Genomic DNA, 22,433 nt, shown 5'->3' on the forward strand with positions numbered 1-22,433 from the left:
ATTTGCGAAGCATCTTCGAGGCCAAGAATTTAATTGCAGGATTTTTAACAGGTTTCTCGAATTTAGATAAGATTTCAAAGCAGGAGGAGGATCGAATCAATTCTAAATTTGGCGAAATTATTTATATTGTTGTAACAAACATTTTTTTTTTACATTAAAGTCCTTTAGATTTTTCTTCGTTGCCAAATTGACAAATTGATGATCGCTCGAAGAATCACGAAAGATATTATTGTACGGTAGCTGTACGTCGCCAGAATTGTTAAAATTATAATTAAATTATATCGGTCTAACTATTTTCCTTAAAGTTTCCATCTTTGTTTTCTCTTTTTATGGAATATGTATTCAGTGAAAATTTAAAGGATGTCAGTTCGAAGGGAAGATGCGACTTAGCAACGCACAGCTGCAGTTATTTTCACATTTGTCAGTTGATCGATGCGCAGCGGCGATTTATCCAGACCTGCACGCTTTTCCGTGCTGAATTTCGAGGAAATGAAAATTGAGAGGCCGATATGGGGAGAAATTGCATTCTCCTCTTTGATTGCGCATCCATCAACGTGTCCTCGATCGTGAGATTCGTGCGTGACCCACAAAATTCCTGTTGTTGGTTCTTGAACCATTCCAATCCGCGTCTCATTCCTTTCTACGTGTCAACAATCGGCAAATATAAAAGAACAATACATATAATTCTCCTTCTTCGTCAGAAGTGTAAATTTCACTCACAATTTCTATAACGAGTTCTTCTATTTTCTATTTCTCTTTTGCGATTTTTCCTTTTTTCAAATAAACGCAATATCTTATATAAAATTTTAAGAATTTACAAAATCCATATATCTATGTTAAAAATATAGAAGCTTAAGTTATGAGAAGTTCAAAGTGGAGTATCTTAAAGAAACATTTGCAATGTATAAAATTTACACGATTTTTCTCTAATTCTATTTTCTTTTAATTTTCGTTCGACAAAATTTTCGTGAAAATATCGATAGAAATTGTCGATGAAATTTTTATTCAATGTATACGAAGAAGAAACGTCAACACGAATCTGCCGATCGATCGATAAGAATAAAATTTGTATAGTAAGATATAACCGAGAGATATTTTAATATTTTGTTTATTTGACAGGTGAACAACGCGACAGCGAGGGTGCAGACGAAAAAACCACCGACGGTACCCAACGGTAGGTTTAATCTTATTTTTCACGCTTACAAATCTTTCTTTACAAAATACAAACAATGTAGAAATCTTATCCACAGTTGTGCGTTTTAGTTCACGCGATTCTTTAATTTCCATTTCTAATCAAAGATCCCAAACTTGATGCTAAATAATGTTATGGTATTTTCGATGCTCGTACAATCTTCGCCGGCTCTTCTATTTTTCGCTAAAGTAAATATGCGATCGGTGCTTCGTTTGATTAAACGTTTATTCTGACTGAATTAATTAAGATGGAAATTTAGCTCCTCGAAACGCGTGAATACGAAACTGTGAGCTATTCGATCGCTTTGCGAATGGAGATGAAATAGGCAAAGAATATTAGACGAATCGTAGAATATGATTCTTTACGAGGAGAGTCCGCGTTTCTAATCCGATCGATAGAGCACTAAGAGCTCGTGCAAACGATTGACTTTAATCTAAATCTAATCGCGATTGCATTGCACGAGCTTGTTAAAATCGCGACTTAATCCGGATCAACAGCACCGGCCATTTGTGGACGAGATCTGTGTCGAAATATCTATTCGTACTTGGAGAAACTCGAAGAAGTCGTGTTTCCTTCCATAGCAACGATTTCTTCCTCCTATGATATTTTCTTAAACGTCCAAAAAATTTCTTTGGTTTTATGCACATTTTTCGTTTTATGTTATTTTATCGAATTACCTATGATTCGTTTTGTTCTGTCAAGATAAAGATCACAACGTTCGACAGATTAGATTTCATGTTTGTATAAAAATGCATCGTTGTAAAAGACGTGTCTGTAGAAGAAAGACACTTTTCGGACAACCTAATATTTCCGAATGGGGACGTTCGATCGATCGAAAACTCGGTGACTGTCGATTAAATGAAATTTCTAAGATGCTTTCGTAATTAATGAAACAGCAATGTTTCAAACACGAGTTGAGTATTTTTGTCGGAGGTAAATTACGACGTGTTCTTCGCGTTACTTCGCTTATCTTGAAAATTTATTAGAGCCAATTTAAGACTGATGTGATGTAGATGAACTTTCGACTTAGCGGAGGATTAATTAAATCCAATGGACAGATGTGATTGATAGAGAGGATGTGTAATAACAGAAAATTGACGCTTTGTTGAGTAACTGTATTCGAAGGAGAAGATTGATTAGCCGAAGTGATCGAATATTACAGAGATGAAATTTATTTGCAACATTATCGTATCAGTAATTTTTCAAAGTTGAGATAAACCCAAGTGAACAGGAAAAATATATAAAACGATGATTAGATACAAATAAACAGAACGATATACATGCAATGTACAATTATTTATGCAACTCACAGATAGTTACATACATGCAAAACGCGAAATTAAATGGAATTAGCTGTTAATTAATACAAATCTAGGTAAATACGATATTACAATTAATAATTACTATCATCCAGCTATCATAACACAATTATAAATAATCGACACTAAAACAACAATAACTATGATTGACTGCCAAGTATTTCCCAACGCGAAAGCCTAGTACGAATAACCCGTATCAGACGCACCAACGTGCGATGAAAGCGTCTCTAATTATAGTCAAACTTGTTAGTCCATAATGGGTGACCGATTGACGCGCCACCATTTGAAGAAACGAGATTCGATTCGATTCGTTTGACCACGTGCAACGCGCGTGTAATGCATTTTGAAACGTTGCTTCTATCGCTCTCCGAGAAATTACGTTTGCGAAATACGCGTGTTCCCATAGATTTCTTGGAATCGAAATCGAGATACTGTCGGATAAATAAGGAGCTAGAAAAGTTACTCTGTTGATTACGTAAAGTAAAATTGTCCGAAGTATCGAATTCAAAATTCCGCAAAATCAGAGCAAGCTGTAAAACTGCAATTTATAATGTTTATTAAATTAAAATGATAGATCAGAGATTATAGAATTAAGCAGAAAATCGTAGGAAGTAAAATTATCTAACATACCGGATATGCTGAAGATTACAATATTTTTCAACAAGTGGGTCGTTATATATACAGGGCGGTTGGTAACTGGTGGTACATGCGGAAAGGGGGCGATTCTACGCGAAAAAAGAAGTCGAAAATATAGAATAAACATTTTTCGTTTGAGGCTTTGTTTTCGAGAAAATCGACTTTGAATTTTCGCTCGGTACGCGTGCACTTTATCGCGTCTCGTTATAACGGATCTCACTGTAGATCGTTGTCTCGATTGACGTTTTTGTTTTAATTTTTAAAATTTTTAAATTTTACATTTTTATTCTATATTCTCGACTTCTTTCTTCGCGTAGAATCACCCCCTTGCCGTTTGTACCACCAATTACCAACCACCCTGTATATAATATTTTTTCACGAGGTTTCAAGGTTATCTGTATATTTTTAAACGGAACCCTACATCTTTTTATCCATCGATTGATGCCTCTTTTCACTCTCTATACGAAAATATCGAGGTAAACCTGTCCGAAAATGCTTAGTTTAAGAAATATTTTAATCTTAATTCTGTAAGACTTGGCGTACGAGAGACAAAATCATAGCCTCGTGTTTATCTTTCCCTCGTTTCTCATGCGATACATTTGATAAAATTAACATAGAAGTATCTTTTAAACTATACATTTTCCGACACAAGTGCCCACCTTAATACTTTTCTATGGAGAATAAAAAATTACGTGCGTTGACGTAGAAAGATATACAGAGTTCTATTTTTAAAAATACCGATAATCTTGAAATTTCCTTAGAAAAAAAAGGAGAAGAAAGATAGAATGAACTTGAAAAAGAAATCTCCCCTGAAATAGTTTAACCGCGTCCTGAGAAACTTCTTCGTGCGATCGCGACTAAGGCAGATATTTTCGTGATCTCATTTAACTGAGACACCCTGTATTATACATTTTGACTTAAAGAGGACAGTAGAATTCTACGCAGAAAGTCAATTAGTCCACAAAGAAGGAATTTTTCTAATCCGCTAAACGATCGACCAACGAAAACAAACGACCGATTGATAACTGTTCCTTCGATCGAACCAATTCCTTTCTCGACCGCATCCCGCAATGAAATTCACTGCAGCATTCAAATCGCGCAATTAACCGCAAGCTGCAGCCACTAGGTACCACACGCGGCACGATTAAGGCCGACGGAGAACGTTCGACGCCTGACTGGTATGCGTCCTAACACAAACGTCTCGTAACAACCGCCTCGACCGCCATTCCCACAAATTCGCCTTAGTCGTACGTCGATTCTCGTCACCCATCGAATTCCTCCAACGATAAAGTCGATTTCAGTTCATTCCATTAACTGTGTTTCTAAAGCTTATCGAACGATTGGGACGCGGAGCGATTAATAATCCGCTTGTCGGCGTACGTGTCGCTGATAAAACGGTGAAAGCTGGAACGAACGACCGCGACGACGTTTTATCATTTGCCGTAACGTCGATGGGGAAAATGGTTGAGCCAATCTGTGAACGCAGAGAAATTTCCCAAACCAAACTCGGTTATGCTTGCACCATTTAACTTGTACAATTCCCTGCGCGCGGAAACTCGCGGTAAATCGTGCAGGAAGTCATCATGTTCTAATTTATTAACAGAAATTACAAGGCACTGAATTCAAAATCGTCCCAGACGAAGCGTTGTATAGGTACATAGAGGCGTTCGACCACAGTTTCGCTATTGTATGGATCGAGCGCGTTCCGGTCAGGCTGATATTTTTGTCGAATGCCGTTAATCTTAACAAAAATGTCAACGTGACGTTAACGTTTCGTATGAAATTCTTTTTCGTCCACCTGACATCGTTGGACGATGAAAATTTTCATAAATGCACGAGCATTCGTCAACAACTGATTACGGATAGCGCGGATAAAAGACAATTTTAAAGCGAGTATAACGCGGCACAAAGCTGACGGGTTATGAAAAAATCTCTCAACGTTATTACTTGGCGCAGATTCTTAGAATTTACGATTGCAATTTCAAAGTATAGCCTCAAAGGAACGAACGAACGGTATAATTCCTAAAATACTAATCTCTGTCGATACGTTGCAATTGTCTTTTTGCCTGCTGTGCCGCGTATCCTTTTTCCTTGTTCGTCCTGGAAACATGTACAAAGCTATAGCAGAGAGACGACAGAGTGAATATTCCAGCGATCTATCATCCACGGAAAAAGCCTTTTTCCTTGACGCGAGTCTTGAAAATTTCATTCCATCGCTAAGCTTTCCTTTTTCCTTCTCCTTGGCTCGTGTTTCGTCATTTTGTCACGTCATCGAAGGAAAAGGTTTTCGCATGAACGCGTAAATTTCGTACCGAAACGACGCGACCTAACGCGAAGGCTCCTCGCGTCGCGACCAAAAGTAGACGCTGAGTCGTTGATGTTACGCGTATTATACAATGTGGCCCTGAAAGAGAAACGTTTATGGAAATTCGCCGCTATAGGACCGTGGCAGTGAATTTTCACCCGAGTCGAAAATATAAAACGTAATCCGTTGATATGGAAATTGCTGTTGCGGGATAATGCCGATAAAATTGCGCTTGTGGCGTTATCTGTTATTGCGGAGAAATTAGATGTCGTCCGAATTAATTAAATTCTCCCCGCTACCCGCAATGATGGGGACGGGGATGGGTGGTATTTGTATGTGCATCATGCGAGATGTTCACCGAACGAGCCTCGATTTAATATTGTCTTTGTTGGTTGATTGATATCATGCCCAGTTCTTCTCGGTTAATCGCTAATTTTCTCTTATTAAACAATATTCTAGAAATAATCTAATTGTCATTTTGTATTTTCATAATAGTACATGTAATTATTTTGGTAGTATATATTACAGTAATATTTTGTAATATTACTAAATATATATTATTAAATCAACGAGAGCGAAAGAAATAAAAATTCATAATTTTAGTACTTTTAGAACACGTTCTGCATCAAATTATTTTTCGGTACGCTGTTTCATATACGTGTAAAAATACTCTCTTTTGTGGTTTTTGATCATTTTCTCTGATATGGAATATTACCTTTTTCATAAAATAAATATTCATTGTGTCTATTCAATTTATAAAATGAATAAATATCCATTTTCCTATAACGTATTCATGCATATGAAATGCATAATACAACAAATTCAATTTCCACCGTAGAAACTTCACTTTACTTTCATACGTGATCAATTACAGCTTTTATCCTCATAGACGATTCCATTAGAAAAGATCACGTTCCTTCTTATAAATGATCAATCGCAATCTTTATTCTTACAGGCAAACGAAATTCCTATTACAGAGGGTTAAATGCCTTGCCATAATCGACTTCTTAGATAGCAGAAAAAGACCTTTCTGAATGCGCAGCAATTTCCTCGCATTTCACGAGAATTCCACGAGAATTTCGTTCTCGTTATCGGTGTCATCGATTGCGAGTATCGCGGCATCGTGTGAAATTCGTGTAACGATTTCTCCCGAGGCTTTGGTGCTCGGTAACTTTTAATTTTCCTCCGGCGATGGGTTACCAGCGAACCGACCACCCCGTCACGTTTTTCCACGCGCTGCTTTATGGAACATTTCCCCTGGGGTGATGTCTACGTGGAATCGCAGTTTCTTTTGCTTACTTCTCTCGCTCTCTGCTCGGTCTCTATACTTTCAAAGCGAATATTTCTAGCTGACAGACGAACCATCGTCTGCCAAAGACTGTCCTTGAATCACAGTTTAACGAAATGGCCACGATATCTCCAGGATAGAGTTTGCGGAAACTTGTCGTGAAAGAACACCGAGGTCACCCTGTTTGCCATCAAACTTTCTCGTTCGTGGAAAACCCGATATTTCAACGTTTCAAAAGTTAAACTGATCGACTACTATCTTCGTAAATTTCTCAGTTTTATCACTCGGGTATAGAATTAAGGTAAACTTTGGAAAGTAATTTCGTGGAAAACGTCATCGCTTCTTTTTATTTTTCGATTTATAGGATTGATCAGTGAGCAGTTTATTTAACGCTAGAATCGTCGACGGTTTATTTATGAAACTTCCACCGAAGAAATAAGAACGAGAGATGTACAAACGCCACATAACGTAGGAATATTGGAGTTTTATTCGCGAATGTAAATGAAAATATTAGCAGCTATGCGCAATAATAAAATAACAATAGCTTTCAGTGTAATTTCATTTCCAACGATTCGTAAAGAGAATTTTCTCGTTTCTCGATCGAACCATGGTCTTCGAAGAACATGTCTTTGTCCATATAGTTTGCAAAAAATCATTGACATTTCCAAAAACCCACCATTATAAATTTATCAAATTTCTGTGAAACATTGGCCTGTCTGATGATCTGTTACTCGAACAATTCCAGTATTAAATGAATAATTCCACCTGATACAAACGAGAAATATGGGCCAGAGTGACGAATTTATTTCTATCCATTTCCACGCTTTAAATTGCGTTGTTTTCGTCACGGACAAAGGTATCGCGGAAGATAAGCTGGCTCTGTTTGTCGAACGAATCTTCGATAGGAATCGACGTTTACTCGAGTATAAAAATATCGTCCTAGAAATCCAGTTTCGCCTTTGTACCTTCTTACAATCGTTCTACTTTTGTATTTTTACTGCTCGTCAATGAAATTCAATTGCATCTGTCTACTTCTCGATCCTAGGAATCAGTTCTTCTCTCATAATTCAATTTAATCGAGATTCTTATAAATAATAAGCTTTACACTGTACTTTAACGTACGTCCTATTAATCTAGCACGTGTGTATGTATATTCTACGATTCTGTGTATAATATAGAAGCTGTGTACCGGCGGAAATAATTTTGCAAATGGAGAGCGGAAGATCTCCCAACGGTAACATCGTCGTTCGCGAATTACCAAGAACAGCCTACGACGAGAAATATCCAGTGAAGCGAAAGTTTCGCGGCAGATCGAACCCTGGAATATTCGCTAGATTCGTTTCCCTCGCAAAGAAAGCCGTATATTCTTACCTCGTATCGAGGTTACGACGAACGAGACGAATTTCGACTTTTCCGACGAATCAGTCTTTTCAAACCTTTCGGATATCGATATGCGATTTTTTCTTTTTGCCTTGTCTATCGTTGAAAATTCTTCGAATCGGACAGAGCAGGCGAGGATCTCGATAAGTCACGTTTTATGGAAGAGCAATTTTAAAATTCAATACTCGTCGATCGATTCCACGTTAAAATTATCTTTCCATTTGATTTTTACATTAAAATACCTGCTTTCGTCGTTGCCTTAAAAATTTTAAAAATAGTAATAACGTCGATTGATTAATAACGATCGAGTTAAGCTAACGTAACGATTAAACTATTATTATTCATTTGATTTATAATTAAAATAATTCAAAAGGCTTATCCCTTTGAATGACAATATAATAATAATATTTTATAATCGATCTATGATTATAATTATAAAAATAATAACTACGTGACAGCCAACGTGTTGACCGCAGCATTACTCTGTTATTATCTCTATTAAAGCAGTTTCACCGCGCCGGAAAGACACTCTATCGCCGTGAAAAATTTACGAAGCGACCAACCGCACCGGTCTTTCTCAGGGCAATAAGAAACAGAGACAGAAGTGTTCTTTTTATACGCCGTGCACGGTGTTTTCCCGGTGGCGTTTCGTCGACAGCGGGAACATTTCGTGCCGACCAGAGGAAATTTACAGTGGAATGGAACGGTGGGTGCACGTAGCCTCGCGAAAACATACCACGTAACGCCACTTTTCCCTGCTTGTACGTCGCTCGTTGTTTCCGTAATATGTTTGCACAGGCTATGTTCCCCTGTGTAATTTTAAAGAAACGGCCGTTTCGCGTTGCCCTAGAGGAAACGATACACGTTGTGGGAGACGTTGGCGGTTCCAACGCGGTTCACAGGATCGAGATCGAAATGGACGCTGAGAGAAACGCGAGAGTGCGTGCAATAGGAATCCGTGGACATACTGTTAAGATGGTACAGCGACTGAACATAGAATCGTGGAAAAAAAAAATTGTCGCTTAACCTCGCCGCGTTTCTTCTGTCACTTTGAACGTAATTTTATTTTATTTTATTCTATTATTTTTTAATTGAAACATATCTTAAGTTGAAGCAAAATGCGATGAAATTGCTGCCTATACGCAATATCTCAATTCGATTTTATGTCAAATATTCCCTTGGAACATTAGAAATTCTTTTTGTTCTTTTCAAATGAGAGTAAAATTGAAATATAAAAAATCGAGGATCGTAGAGGCGTCATAAGTATGCGAACACGTGTTTGTTTTTGACAAAATGTAATTTGGCTAGAAAATTACTGGTAGAAAAACTGAGGATGATTTTATCCTTCGTTGTGTCGAATATAACTCTACAATAGAAATCGAAGGTATTGAAACAAAACTATTAGCATAAATATCGAAGAGACTGAAAATTTATTCTCTACGTTTCATTGACTGATAAAGATAAATTGATTGAAATTGTGAAATTTGACGAATATCGAACGAAGCAGGGCAAGTACCCTTACATTACGTTCCAAGCTTTCGATATAAAAATACGAAGCTTTTTATCGTATATAAAAAAGCACATTCTACTGATTACACAGGGTCGAATATTTCCGACTGAAAATTCTTTTCAATAGAGTCAAGCGAAGTAGTTTCGAGTCGTTTCCCCTCCGAATCGAGACGGAGCTCTTTCCCGTTCGCTTTAGAGAAACATACTTTCCATAGAAGCGATGGAACGAAACCGAGTGTGAGAATCGCTCGAATCGAGAAAGCAAACTGTGCCAAGAGCATCTTCTTGATTCGAGTGCACGAGTTTAACAGCGAATACTTATATTATCTTCTTGTAGAATACAGAATGGAACGAACAATGATACTTGGAATTTGTATTCGAGATTTGCATTTAGTTAGGTCGGATAAGAGAATAGACAATAGACAGAGGTAAAATCAAACTAGATTACCTTTTTGCAGATGACCTTTTTCGAGGGTTTCTTTCTACGTAATTTTGTCGACCGATTGCTTAGAGATAGCAGGACAGAATTATTAGCATTTTACTTATTGTTCTGGAATAAATATCAAAATTCTAAAGTTCCGAAATTTCAAAGGCTGACAGTTCGAAAATTTCCAAGACAGAAAATCTCAGAGGCATCAAGTTTCAAAATTTCAAAGAATCAAATATTTAAATCCTCGAAGATTCAAAATTCCACAGCTTCGAAATTTTGTAAACGACGATATTTCAAACATTTCGCCTTCAAAAACTTCGACAAGAACGAAATTTTCTCTCCCCAAATCTCTCAGCGATAACCTACGACACTTGTCAGTTAGTTGTCAGTGATAACCCGCGAATATTTCGCGCGTCATAGCGCAACGATTGTTTATCAAGGAAAAAAAAATTGAGATTTAAATTAGAGGAAGATATGCAGATAATTTTTTGTACAGTAGCTAGCGTGTCCGTAACTGAGGCGTTCGTGGGTCATCCGCGGTTGAAACATAGCTGTTCTAGACACGGGTTAAGGTTGAACGAATAATTCGCCACCTTCCGTTTCGCTTCACCGGAGATACAGCCATCTGGCACGCGAACCTACGATTCATTCTTCCGAGCGACGTCCGCTCGTCAATGATGGCCATCCTGAGCTGCAATCGCGAATCATTACGTGCACGTGAATTATCGTTCCTTAATAACGAGTTTATGCCGCTTCGAAGCTTTTACACTCGTGATTTCAATCGGTTGAAGATGATTCAAGATGAAATGCTGATGGATTTATACAAAATTAAAGGTTTCTTCGGGTTTTCCTGCGTCCATTATATTCTTTCTGGGTTATCTTGATCTTTGTAGGCTTTGAAAAAATCTAAAATAGTTCTTGAATGCTTATCAACGTCTCTACTATGTTATACGGTCAATTCGTTCAATCAAATATTCGAAACTTTTTCAGTAGAATGTTTAACGATGAAATTTCACTTAAATCGTCGGTAAGTCGATCAATTCCAGAGAGATTAAATATAATCGCACGATATGTTTATATATAATGCCAGCTTCCAATTTTAAAATAGAAATTCAATTTCTAAAATTCAATCGAAATCAAAATTAAACGAAATATACTTGCAGTAATGAAGAAATAAAAAATTGACGAAAATTCTCTTTATTTCTCTATAGGTTTCGAAATGAATCATTACCTACGCGGAATGTAGTAAATTAAACACTCGATTCATTGAAAATCGAAAACAATTCACCGGCAATTTTTGCCCATTCGCGTCACTCGAATCTATATCGGGATTTTTGATGGATTTTTACGAACCATGGAAAAATGAGCAGGCAAATGTTCGCCGGTAACGTAAGCAACGTCGAATGAGCGCTCGTTTTTATTTGAAATTCCATTATCGGTTCGGTGAAGGGCCGATGCAATCCGAATTACAAATGCCGATCGAAATTGCCCGGTGAAATACGATGTTTCGCGTAATTTATCCCGAACCCTCTGTTCCCGCGTAACGATAAATCCTGGTTCGTTCGCGTATTCATGAAAAAGCCAGTCGTCACACGCGTAATATACATAGACATCCTAGTTTTATCCTAGAACGCTATCCTTTCGCCTTTTGTGAAACGTCTGACAGCAAATTCAACGCGAAGCTTTCCTATAGATCTGTTACAATGGAGAAATATTATAATATTGGCTAGAAACATAATACTAAAACGTTATGATGGAAACATAGTCTCTTCGTTTTTATCATACAGATAAGGAAAACCGTCATCTCTGATATATAAATGGAAAAATAATTTCAACGGTACGATAGAAACGTTATTACACATAGAAAGATTGAAATATCGCAATAATAGAGTAGGGAAAAAAAATTAAATTTGTCATGCTAATTTAAAAATTTCATGATACAGAGAAGACGATAACATATGAAAAATAATTGTTTTTTTCATTTAAATTGTACACCCATTTTGTTTTAATCGTATCTTTTATAGATTAAATTTCTAACGTAGAAGATTCTGTACAAGAGCATAGCGTAACGAAATATCGAGACTTTTTTCTTAAAGACGAGTGGTCTATGTCCACCTCGCCTTTAAAAATTTTCCCGGACCATGAAAACCAAGACAGATACACCTTTTCTCTCTTTCAAACGTTTCCCAACCAACGAATCGGCAAAATGGTACCACAACGCTAACGTGAACCGTGTGTATGTGCTTTGTGTTTCAGTATGCGTACAGTGGCCAGAGGGTAGGTGCTTCCACGACGTGCCGGAATCGGCACTGCTGAATCTCTACTTCGAGATCCGTGAGAATTGCCACGGGTTTTCCTGAAGGCGATGCCAAGAAAAAGGCAGCGACAGTGATCACGGCCGAATGAAACAGAGACGTTCAACGAAACTCATCGTCGCCGAGCTACGACCGTGCTCGAAGTATCGCGACAGACAGTGAAAACCTAAAAAAAGTTTCACAATTTTCGTTTGTTTCTTCCCCAACAGCCGCCAACACACCACGACCAAGCCAACATAAAAAAAAAAAAAAAACAAATCAAAAGTAGAACAAAAGAAAGACAGAAAAAGACAGCCACGAGAGTATCTAGGGAGAGACTGGTTCGCTCTCAAGGGAGAGAACAGTCTGATTATCTCCACGATTCACGATAGCTCTTTTATACTGCTACTATATTTTTTTCTTATTTTTTTTTTTCGATCGCATTTTTTCTCCCATAAACTTCGCTGAATAAAAATCAGCGAGCGTTGTCTCTTGAAACATACGATTCTACGTGTCACAGAGACGAGTTAGAGGAGGGGAAAAAAAACGAATCATTTAAAGTTTCATGAACGAACTTTACAAGTTTTAAGATTAGACGAGACATTTTAAGGTGAAGATAATGTAGACTCGACTCGTTCAAGACACGAAATATCGCGTGAAAACGATACTTTCTTTCGTTTTCTCGCGTTACCACAGGTCTAGCACTGACCCTTAGATGGTCCTCGCGAAAAACGGCTCCGTTTTTACCGTCCCCCCCACGCTCTGTCTGACCCTCTTTTTTAGGGTTCTCGATGATTCCAGCAGAACCAAGGTGGGTGTACAGACTTTATTTAACTACAACTAATTGCTCGTCGTTCAACCAGCTCGCGAACTACTGTCTTATATACTCTTACCTATCGAAGTATATATTTTATCTCACGTAAATTTTTTCTTTTTTTTTTTCTGGTTAATTTTAATCTTTTCTGTCTTCTCACTCGTCTTCCCCCACCCTTGTGTACGAGGGAGAGCTCGTGCTCAATATACCAGGACCCCGATCCTACGTCTTTTTCTCTTACACACACATACACACATGTAAAAACAAACATGGAAGTGTTTGTTGGAACGTGAAAGGAGCAGTCCGTGGTCTTTCCCCTAGCCAGCGGTAGAAAAGTTACGGGAAATCTTTAAGAAGAAGAAAAATTACGCTTGATACGAACGTCTCTCTGACATTCATTAACTCTAGTTTCCAATGTTTTCGAGATTTCTCTTGTATCCTTAGCTTCTCACTCAATTTTTTACACATCGAATCTCTTTTATATCCTTCGATCTTTTCTTCTATTGTCTTTCGAATGTTTCTTTTTTAACGAAGTCCTAATATTTTACTGTTTTCACGTTCACTACCAGGTGTAATTTTTTTTCATTATCGTCTCGAACGTAAATTTCGCATATTCTTCCGATAGATGAGTGAGAGAAAATTTGAAAATGAACACGTGAGTAGCATCTATCGGTCAGTGGTAGATCGACCCGAGACAGAGCGAGCCTCTGCCTTTCCTGGATCGACGGATCGATGATTCCTAATCGCGAAAACCGATTTCATATCTCGAAGGAAACTTGAGCGAACCATAAATACCGTAAAATACCACTAGGTTCTATCGAGCCTACGTTAGTAAGCGAGAAAGGATCGATGTTCCTCTCGAATCGGAAAGAACGATCGATCCTTGAGCTCTCGAGATTCAAGCGACGTCCTTGACGATTTGCTTTTTTGCTCTCGCTGACGTTTCCACACGACCATTTTTCGCGAGTTTTCGATTAGATCGTAAGGTTAGCGTTAGTCACGGAACTACAGGGTATACGAAAGTATGTATTTTTACGACATTCCAACGATCGGAGAAGCGTTTACTTGTTTCAGCGTTAGCGTAACGTTTGTACTTTAGCTGTTTCATCCGGTTTCTTTGGACATAAATCGATACAGGGTATTATTTCTAGTGATCGTAAGAGAGTTACCTTTTATAGCGTTTTCAAAGTGTCTGTTTAAGGGCAAACTATTACTTTAGTAACGATACATTCCGTATATTGATTATAATGATCGTCAACGTGCTGTTTAAAGTTTCATGAATCACTTCTTAGGTTTGTATTGTTTAGGGAAAAAGAATTCGTCGACGATCTGGATGGCCTTAATGAGTTCCTAATCGTTAATAATTCAACTTTTTATATTCTTCTACTTTATAACGAAGCCAACAATGATACGATAATGACGGGAGAAAAAGAAGATTTGAACGCTAGAGCTATCGGTCTTGTTACAACGAAGCATTTCAAATTTATCCTTTTACATCCATCGAAAATATGCAGGTGCCTTTGACAAAATTAATTTTGTATTTTACTCGGACAGAAATATAATTACCACGCTACCTCGTTTCTGTTATATCATTTTAACGAAGCGTACTCGTGATGTTTAGCAATACGAAGGGACATTATAGGAAAATTGTATGACACAAAGAGGATCCGTAGCATCGTAACGTGTCGGGAATAATCTTTTTCTACATCAACCATTCTCAGATTTTTTCAGAGTCACATTTACCTTTTCTAAATTGAACTGTATAACGCCAAGCGTTAAATATTCTCTAACTACTAAACTGTAGTGACGAAATAGCAATTGAGACTTCTCTGTTAAGGACAAGCTGGCTACGATTAGAGGCTAACAATATACACGAAGAACGCGTAAAATACTTGAAATACACAAGTTACACGGAACATGTGTATAAGATATTTAGGCACACGTCGAAGACCGATAGCGTTAGCATGGAATTCTCACGAAGGATACAGCTATAAGCCAAAGGTTTCGCGATAGAATCCCATCGATAGAACGACGCAGCTCAGCCAGACAGTTGCAAAGTAAACTCCATTCCAGTGATCCAGAACAGTCAGATCGACCAATTCTCTTTCAGGATTCAAAGCACGTTGGCTTTCTCGCGTTCGTGACTTCAGGTGTTTCGCACCTAAGAGGGAAAACGGTATTACTCTCGAGACGAATTTCCAAACGGTGCTCGACGAATCGAAATACGCTCATGACACATTCCCATTGTAACAAATTGGAAAGGTAAAGTGGTGCATCAACGCGCGTCCCTTTGAAACGTTTCACTGTCGTCGGCTTCCATTCGAAAAATATAAAAGCGTGCGCCACTTTAACGTTTCCGAGATGTCGATTCGATGGAAAAATGGTACTAGTAACCGTAGTAGTGGATGGAATCGAAGCGTAAAAAACGATCGGAAAAAAAAAGGGAAGAAGACATCGATGGGGTTGGAGACTATGGAGAAGTCACAATAGAGGGCACACAACGAAGAGAGAAAAGAGAAGAGGGAAGCGACACGATAAGAAAACGGTACAATGTTATACTGGAGAAGACAGGGAATCGAATTAAACGCCGTGACGCCTCGATCGATTCGCTTCTAAGTAGTACGAGTTGACAGGACTTGTTAGTTTCGCGGAAACTTGATTTCGATGTTTCTTGCCTCGATGTATACGAGTGTCTCGACGAGTGTCTCCAACATTGCACAGGATAAAATAATTACGATGGAATATCGGAACCTTGATAATGAATGATAAAAGAGACTGGAGATTAAACTTGTAGAATTTGACCTCTTCGCTCGTAATATCGAGCAACGTTAAAACGAAATTATAATTTCGATTTAATTGTATTTATCGTAGTATGTGGTTCGAAATTTAACTTTACCATTAAAACGTTATAGCGTTATTTGAACTTTAATTTTCATACGTTGTAACGATGTACGTAATCCAAAATACTAATGTTATATGTAAGTTTTATTTATTAACGAAATTTTAGTTTCAACTTTAGTTTCATTGATAAACGTAGCTTAGTGACGATATCTTTTTAATATTTTCGATCCGACGCAATGTTTTATAGATTGCCATTAATGTTATACGCATATAAGAAGAAACTATCAAAAAGCAAGAGTGAGAATTAAAGGAAGTAGCGAGAAATATTAGAACGATTGGTTCTGTGTCACCAATTGATCAGCTTTTTTCCATTTCTCTGCTCTTTTTATTATCAAGGTTCCAATGGACAGATCACTCGCGCGGTTTAAGGAAAGAATGCAGTTACTGTTCGTCGGAAAGCGAGTGATTCAATGTGTTTTCTGGCCAGGCAATAAAGAAGGAGTTTTCTACTTTATCAAAAGTAACACCGAGAATTCTCACTGTCCATCTCGAACTTCGATTACGTGGCATGCATCGTTCGTATCCCTTGCAAAACCTTTTGTCTTTATTTTCCATCCCCTTAGTTTGATTATAGCCTTTTCTCTCTTTCGTTTTGCTCGAACCTCGCCATTCGAGCGTCATATTCTTTTCTTTTGTCTCCTTTGATTCATCTTTATTTATCTTCTTTTATATCTCTTCCCGAGTACTTTTTGTGTGTTCTGTGCTCTTCCTGTTTTCCTCGTGAAACTTTCTGACAATCCTTTAATCCTTCGGGTTTCTATTTATTTTTCTTATCTCGTTTAATCGTGTTTGTTAAAACAGGGGAGAAAGATCGAATGATTTTTTAAAACATCCACTTTGTCCGTCTGTGTTCAACGATCCTGGAAATTCTGTTTCCTTCGGGAAGTATATATCGATATTAATCGATGATGTTCCAAGAGTTACAAAGTTTATGCGTATTTAAGATTCTCTTCGTTGTAGAAGCGAAGCGTTAGGTCACAAAAGCGCAAAGCAGAGTTCGAAGGAATGCATGCAGTAGGCTTTTTTTGGTCTTGATTAGTGGCGTCTAGCTTTCAGTGAGTAACACTGCGACAAGAATCCCGAACTCGATCGTAACCCGGTAGATATTGGGATATTTATCGAGCGATAGATCTTATACCAAAGTGTAGAAAGGGAAAACTTTAAATTGCTATTCTAAATTTGAAAAGAGAGGCTTGATTAAATTTTTAACGTAAATTTGAAGAAGCAAAGTCCAAAATTTGGAAAGAGAAAATCCTAAATTTCTAATTTAAATTTCTAAGGAGAAGGTTTTAAATTTCTATTTCAAATTTGACAAAAAGAAATTCTAGACATCCCAAATTTGGAAAAAGGCAAAAATTGGAATTTTTAGAACTTTCCTAGTTTCTTAGAAACTGTAAAAGGACAAATATCGAGACTTGAAAATTTCCCATTTTCGTAGAAAGTTAGGAATATTGTAAAGATTGATATATTGAAAAAAGTATAAAACAAGGATAAAGAAAATTAAAAAATGACAATGGTGAAAAAAAGTTACCTGTGCGCAACGAGTTTGAATGATTCTATCGCTCGATAAAGTTCTTTTAAAGCTTGTTCGACACGCTCGACAACCGTATCCAGAAGCCCCGTCACCGTTTGCATGCCACGTGTACCACCTTTCTTCACACACGTAAAGCATTTTTAAAGGTCGTTGCAAAACCGTGTCTCTCTGCCGTGTTCTCACGTTCTCTCTGTGTCGTTCCCTGCTCTCTGTCGGCTCTTACGATTCACTTGCTACTGCGCGCCACGATCGTTGTTGCTGTACATCGTTGATGTGCACGTGCCATCCAGGAAGAAAGAGACGGACAAGGAACCAGACATCCGAAGAAACAAGCGAAACGGCGATGTCTCGTCTACGAGTTGGTAGCTTTGTGCATTGGAGAACTCCGCGGTTTTCCATGATGCTCGATATGTAGTTGTTGAATATTCGAAGCTTCCGAGATATCGAGATACCATTGCGGAAGAACATTCCAGCAAATGTACCGCGTATTAAAAAAGAATATTTCACCTGAATTTGAAATTCTCGTGCGCGATATGTTTGAAGGAAATTGTGAAATTCTCAATTTAGGAATTTTGCAAAATTTCCTAAATTAACGAATACTAAAAGTCTACCGATTCTGAAAATTCCTATTGGCATTAAAAAATGAAGCACGGTATTTCGACATCTCGAGGTTGCTAGACTGAATCCTATTATAAATTTATCACAAACGCACAAAGCTACCCTCGAAGAGGAACTCGTTCGCTCGAACATCCAAGCTGAAAAGGCAAAAGGTCAAGAGCACTGGAAAATAGCTCGTAGGCTCGGAACATGACTTCTGCAGGATGTCAAGAAAAATAGAGGATAACTATCGAAACTTCTCAAGCAGAGTGGACGAACGATAAGTTTCCACTAACAATAAGAGGCAATCGAGAAAATCAAAAAAGGAGAATCGAGGCAGAATCATATAGAAAAAAGATTCCACGTTGACAATGCGATATAAAGGACAGATATATGTATATATAATACACACATATAACAATCGTGAACATGTGTCAAGATCTGGTAGTAAAGAAGAAGAAGAAGAAGAAGAAGAAGAAGAAGAAGAAGAAGAAAGGATGACGAACCTTTGTGAGGATCAGATGGCCACCACCTTATGTGTTCCTCCCATGGCCTGAAACGGATAGTCGAAGAGCAGCGGACGCCAAAACGCGAAGAGAAGGAAGGAGAAAGGTCGGGATTATTTCTTAGTGTCGAATGCCAAACAAATTTTTTAAACAGAAACAATATATATATATACGAGTCTCGCCTGTGCTAGCTTTTAGTCTCTAGGGTTTCCTCTGTCCGGTGGTAAAAGCATGAGGTATTCTCGTACGTAATAATTCGTATGATTTGATTAATTTTTAGCGTAACGATTACTACATTAACCCATCGCTCTGTGCCTACCTTAAACAGTCCTCGTACTCTTTGTACCAATTTCTCTGTCAAACCGATTTATTCCTTTTCTCTCCTTCCCCGTCTTTACATCCAGAAAAAACCTTGGCTGTTTAATTCCTATTTTTTGTACTCGATTAATCGATTAATCCGGCCGAATCGCGGCTCACACCGCTCGCAAACACCACCAGTCTCTAAAAGCACTCTCTCTCGTTTTTGTTTCACCACGTATCATACATTTCTTCCTTTTTTCTTTTTTTTTTTTTTTACTTTTCAATGTATAACCGGCTGCAAGCAAATATCTCGAGTTCATATCCCGTAACACTTACGTTTGACGCATCAGTGCTGGCCTTTTGCGCGGAAACGTTGGATGATCATGGACACTCTGGTTTTTCTTTTTTTTTTTTTTTTTTGGTCGTAGTAGATTGTGCCAAGTAGTTTTTGCGGGGATTTTTCGATAGTGGACTGACTCGCAGAGAATGGAGAGTTTTTTTTAGTAATTAGAATACTTTTGGGGGTGATTGATGCACAGCATACATTTTTTTGGATTCTTTCTTTTTCTGTGTTGATTAACGTATAGTTTCGAGGTGGTAGTGTATATAGATAGTTAGAAAGATGTTAGTCGCTTCTTATATTTAACGTAGCATGATAAATTAACCAGCGTCTGTGGGATATTTTAGAAATAGAAAATGTTGAGAGACCAAGAAAGAAATTCCAAAATTCGGAAATTAATCCTGTAAATTCTACACCTTAAATTCTTTGACATTTTAACGTTAAAATATAGAGTGTCCAAAATTCATCCATCGAATACGATAGAAACGATCGATCTGTAAGAAAAAGATCATACGATAACGTGTAGTTAAATGTCTCTCGAGCCAGCACTGTTCCGCCATCACGTTCGTTGAGAATCGAGATCGAGCTACTGGTCGAATCGTTTAACCGATTGCTACGTATTAATAATCGACCACTATGGTTAAACAATAGTCGTATTAACGATCACCACTTTGACGGTGCTCGTCACTGGCTCCTATACACTTATTATTAATCGACCCTCCATTGTCCTATCTTTCCTCTTACACTGTCTCATCCCACCTGTTCCATATCCATCCACGAAACCATAAAATTAACCCATCTTTCGTACTTCATACGTATATGTATATGTATATATAGCTATACATATATATATACATACATTACATATATATATAGATTTTTCAAATTGTTACTATTACATATATATAATAATCACGGTAATGCGCCACATATTCACTGGTTGATGACTGTCTCGTTGACAAAGGCCCGTACCTTGCCTGTGGTTGTGCTTGGTTGTGGTTGGAAAGCGGTTTTGGGAGAGAATTTTTTACTTGCTTCTTTTTTTAATAATTATTACCTTTTTTAATTTGCACGTCTCATGTCGTGGCCTTGGCTTGCCTTCATATGAGATTCACCTGTGAATACATTATATATATATTATTATATATTATACCGTACATATATCTATATTGAATATACGTAACGATAACGCGTATGTATTCGTTTGCACGTTATTTTATGAAACTACGTCTCAATTTATCAGAAGATAAAACTGTAATGTATATATACAGGAAAAAAAGAAGAACAGGATCTTTATCTTCTTTCTCTTGTCTTACGAATCGTTTTTCAAAAGAAAATTCTAAACACTGTGTATACGGATACATGCGACTATACCTTATTATTATATTATAATTTCACGTGTTATGGTACGTCCGTCCTGGCAGTCGTACAGATTACTATACATATATATATATATATTTTGCACCTACGTACACGTACGAGAGCTGAGTAGTGTGGATTGCGGAAACGATCTTAACGTTTCCTAGTGTATCTTACACGTACGTTTTTTTTTTTCTTTCTTTCTTTCTTTCTCTATATTTATTTTTTTTTCATTTAATTCTTCACTCTCTGTTTCATTTTACATATTATTTGTTCCCTTAGGTTTTTTCTCTTGTTTGTTCTCTTCGTTATTTCTTCCCGCCTTTCTATCTTTCTATTCGCAGCTTGTTATCCGACGTCATTCGAGTTTTTAACGGTTATTCGCGTTCAGATGATCTTTATTCTTTTTCTTTCCTTTTTTTTTTTTTCGTGAACGAAGAAAAGAAAAAATGTGAAACGAAAGGGTGAAAGAGGGAGAGACGGTAATGCAAGTTGTACTGGCTAATTGCTCGCGTCTTTGAAAGGCATCCGCGAAAAAGAACGTAACGAAGGGGGGAAGGGACAAAAAAGCATGCCGTCTACCAGAGAACGCTTTCTTTTATTCGTTCTTGTTACTACTTTCGTTCGTTTTATTTTTTTTTTTTTCATCTCTTTTCTCTTATCAGAGAACGTAACGTTATCTTCTTTTCAATTAGCGTCTCTCGCTGTGTTCTCATCCGTCCCTCTTATAACAGTAATATCCTCTCGGATTCTGACGCCGGTTTTTATTTCTTTTCTTTTTCTTCTTTTTTCTTCCGAGATGAGCTGCCATGGCGGCACGGTTTGATAATATCTTTCGTTTATACTTGTTCTTTTTTTCATACTTCCCTTTTACTTTATTTAAATTTCTTTCCTGCGTTTCAAGTTATTCTCATCTATTTAATATTCTACTGATCGTTTATGATATATGTACCACTCGCTATTTTCGTTATTTTCTTTTTTTTTTTTTATGTTCGTTCTTTTCTTCATTCTCTTATTTTATTTTTATTTCTTTGGAACTGTTGTTATTGATTAATGTTATTGGATCGTGGCACGGTGTGTTAGTTGGCGAGAGACATGACAGTAATTTTTTGGCCGGGCGAAGGTTGCTGCATGCTCGACAAGTGCCGCCTTTGATTTAGTGGTAACTAATTAATTCTCGTATCGCATCGTTCAGACAAGACCGCCTCGGTCACGCCGCTCGCTGTTTCTTTTCTAACACGATTATTTCTATAATCGATTCCTTGACAAGCAGTCGACTGAATTTGTCAATACAATGAATGTACTATTTCTAAGTGAGCTTAGTTTCTTCAATGGCAAATTTTTCCGATATCTTTCATACGAAAATCTCGACATTTGAAAATATCTTGCACAGAGGTAGCACGTAATATACAGAAATATATGAAATATCCAAAGTACTCGCTGTAATATCTGACAAGTCAAGAAAATCTCTGTTTAGATTTCGTTTCCTCAGTTGTATCTGAATATTCGCCATCCAGTAATCGATTGTAGCAAAATCGTAAACATGGAATCGAAAAGTCACTGAATCACCGAATCAAAATCGAAACAAAATAAGATTGGTTTTCTATTCAGAACGGAGTAACATCCAGAGTACAGCTATCGCCATAAAAGTCAACCAAAATTTACACGCGCGAATCCATGGAAATTTTGTCCAATCGAAATCCATAGAAAATTAAAAATACGAAAATCC

At 37.4% G+C, this 22,433-nt stretch overlaps 1 protein-coding gene across 8 annotated transcripts in view; it reads left to right on the plus strand.

Moving 5' to 3' along the window:
• The window catches only part of LOC117235519 (RNA binding protein fox-1 homolog 2), a 185,334-nt gene that overhangs the window by 125,073 nt on the left and 37,828 nt on the right, over positions 1-22,433 (plus strand). For all 8 annotated transcript variants that reach the window (XM_033497636.1, XM_033497631.1, XM_033497632.1 and 5 more), the window contains 2 exons: positions 1,120-1,174; positions 12,316-12,336. In XM_033497636.1, coding sequence (XP_033353527.1) covers positions 1,120-1,174; positions 12,316-12,336 — 76 coding nt within the window. The remainder of the gene's footprint in view (positions 1-1,119; positions 1,175-12,315; positions 12,337-22,433) is intronic.

Source organism: Bombus vosnesenskii, unplaced genomic scaffold, assembly GCF_011952255.1.
Source record: "Bombus vosnesenskii isolate JDL3184/JDL3185 unplaced genomic scaffold, Bvos_JDL3184-5_v1.1 scf7180000013316, whole genome shotgun sequence".
NCBI classification, from domain to species: Eukaryota; Metazoa; Arthropoda; class Insecta; order Hymenoptera; family Apidae; genus Bombus; species Bombus vosnesenskii.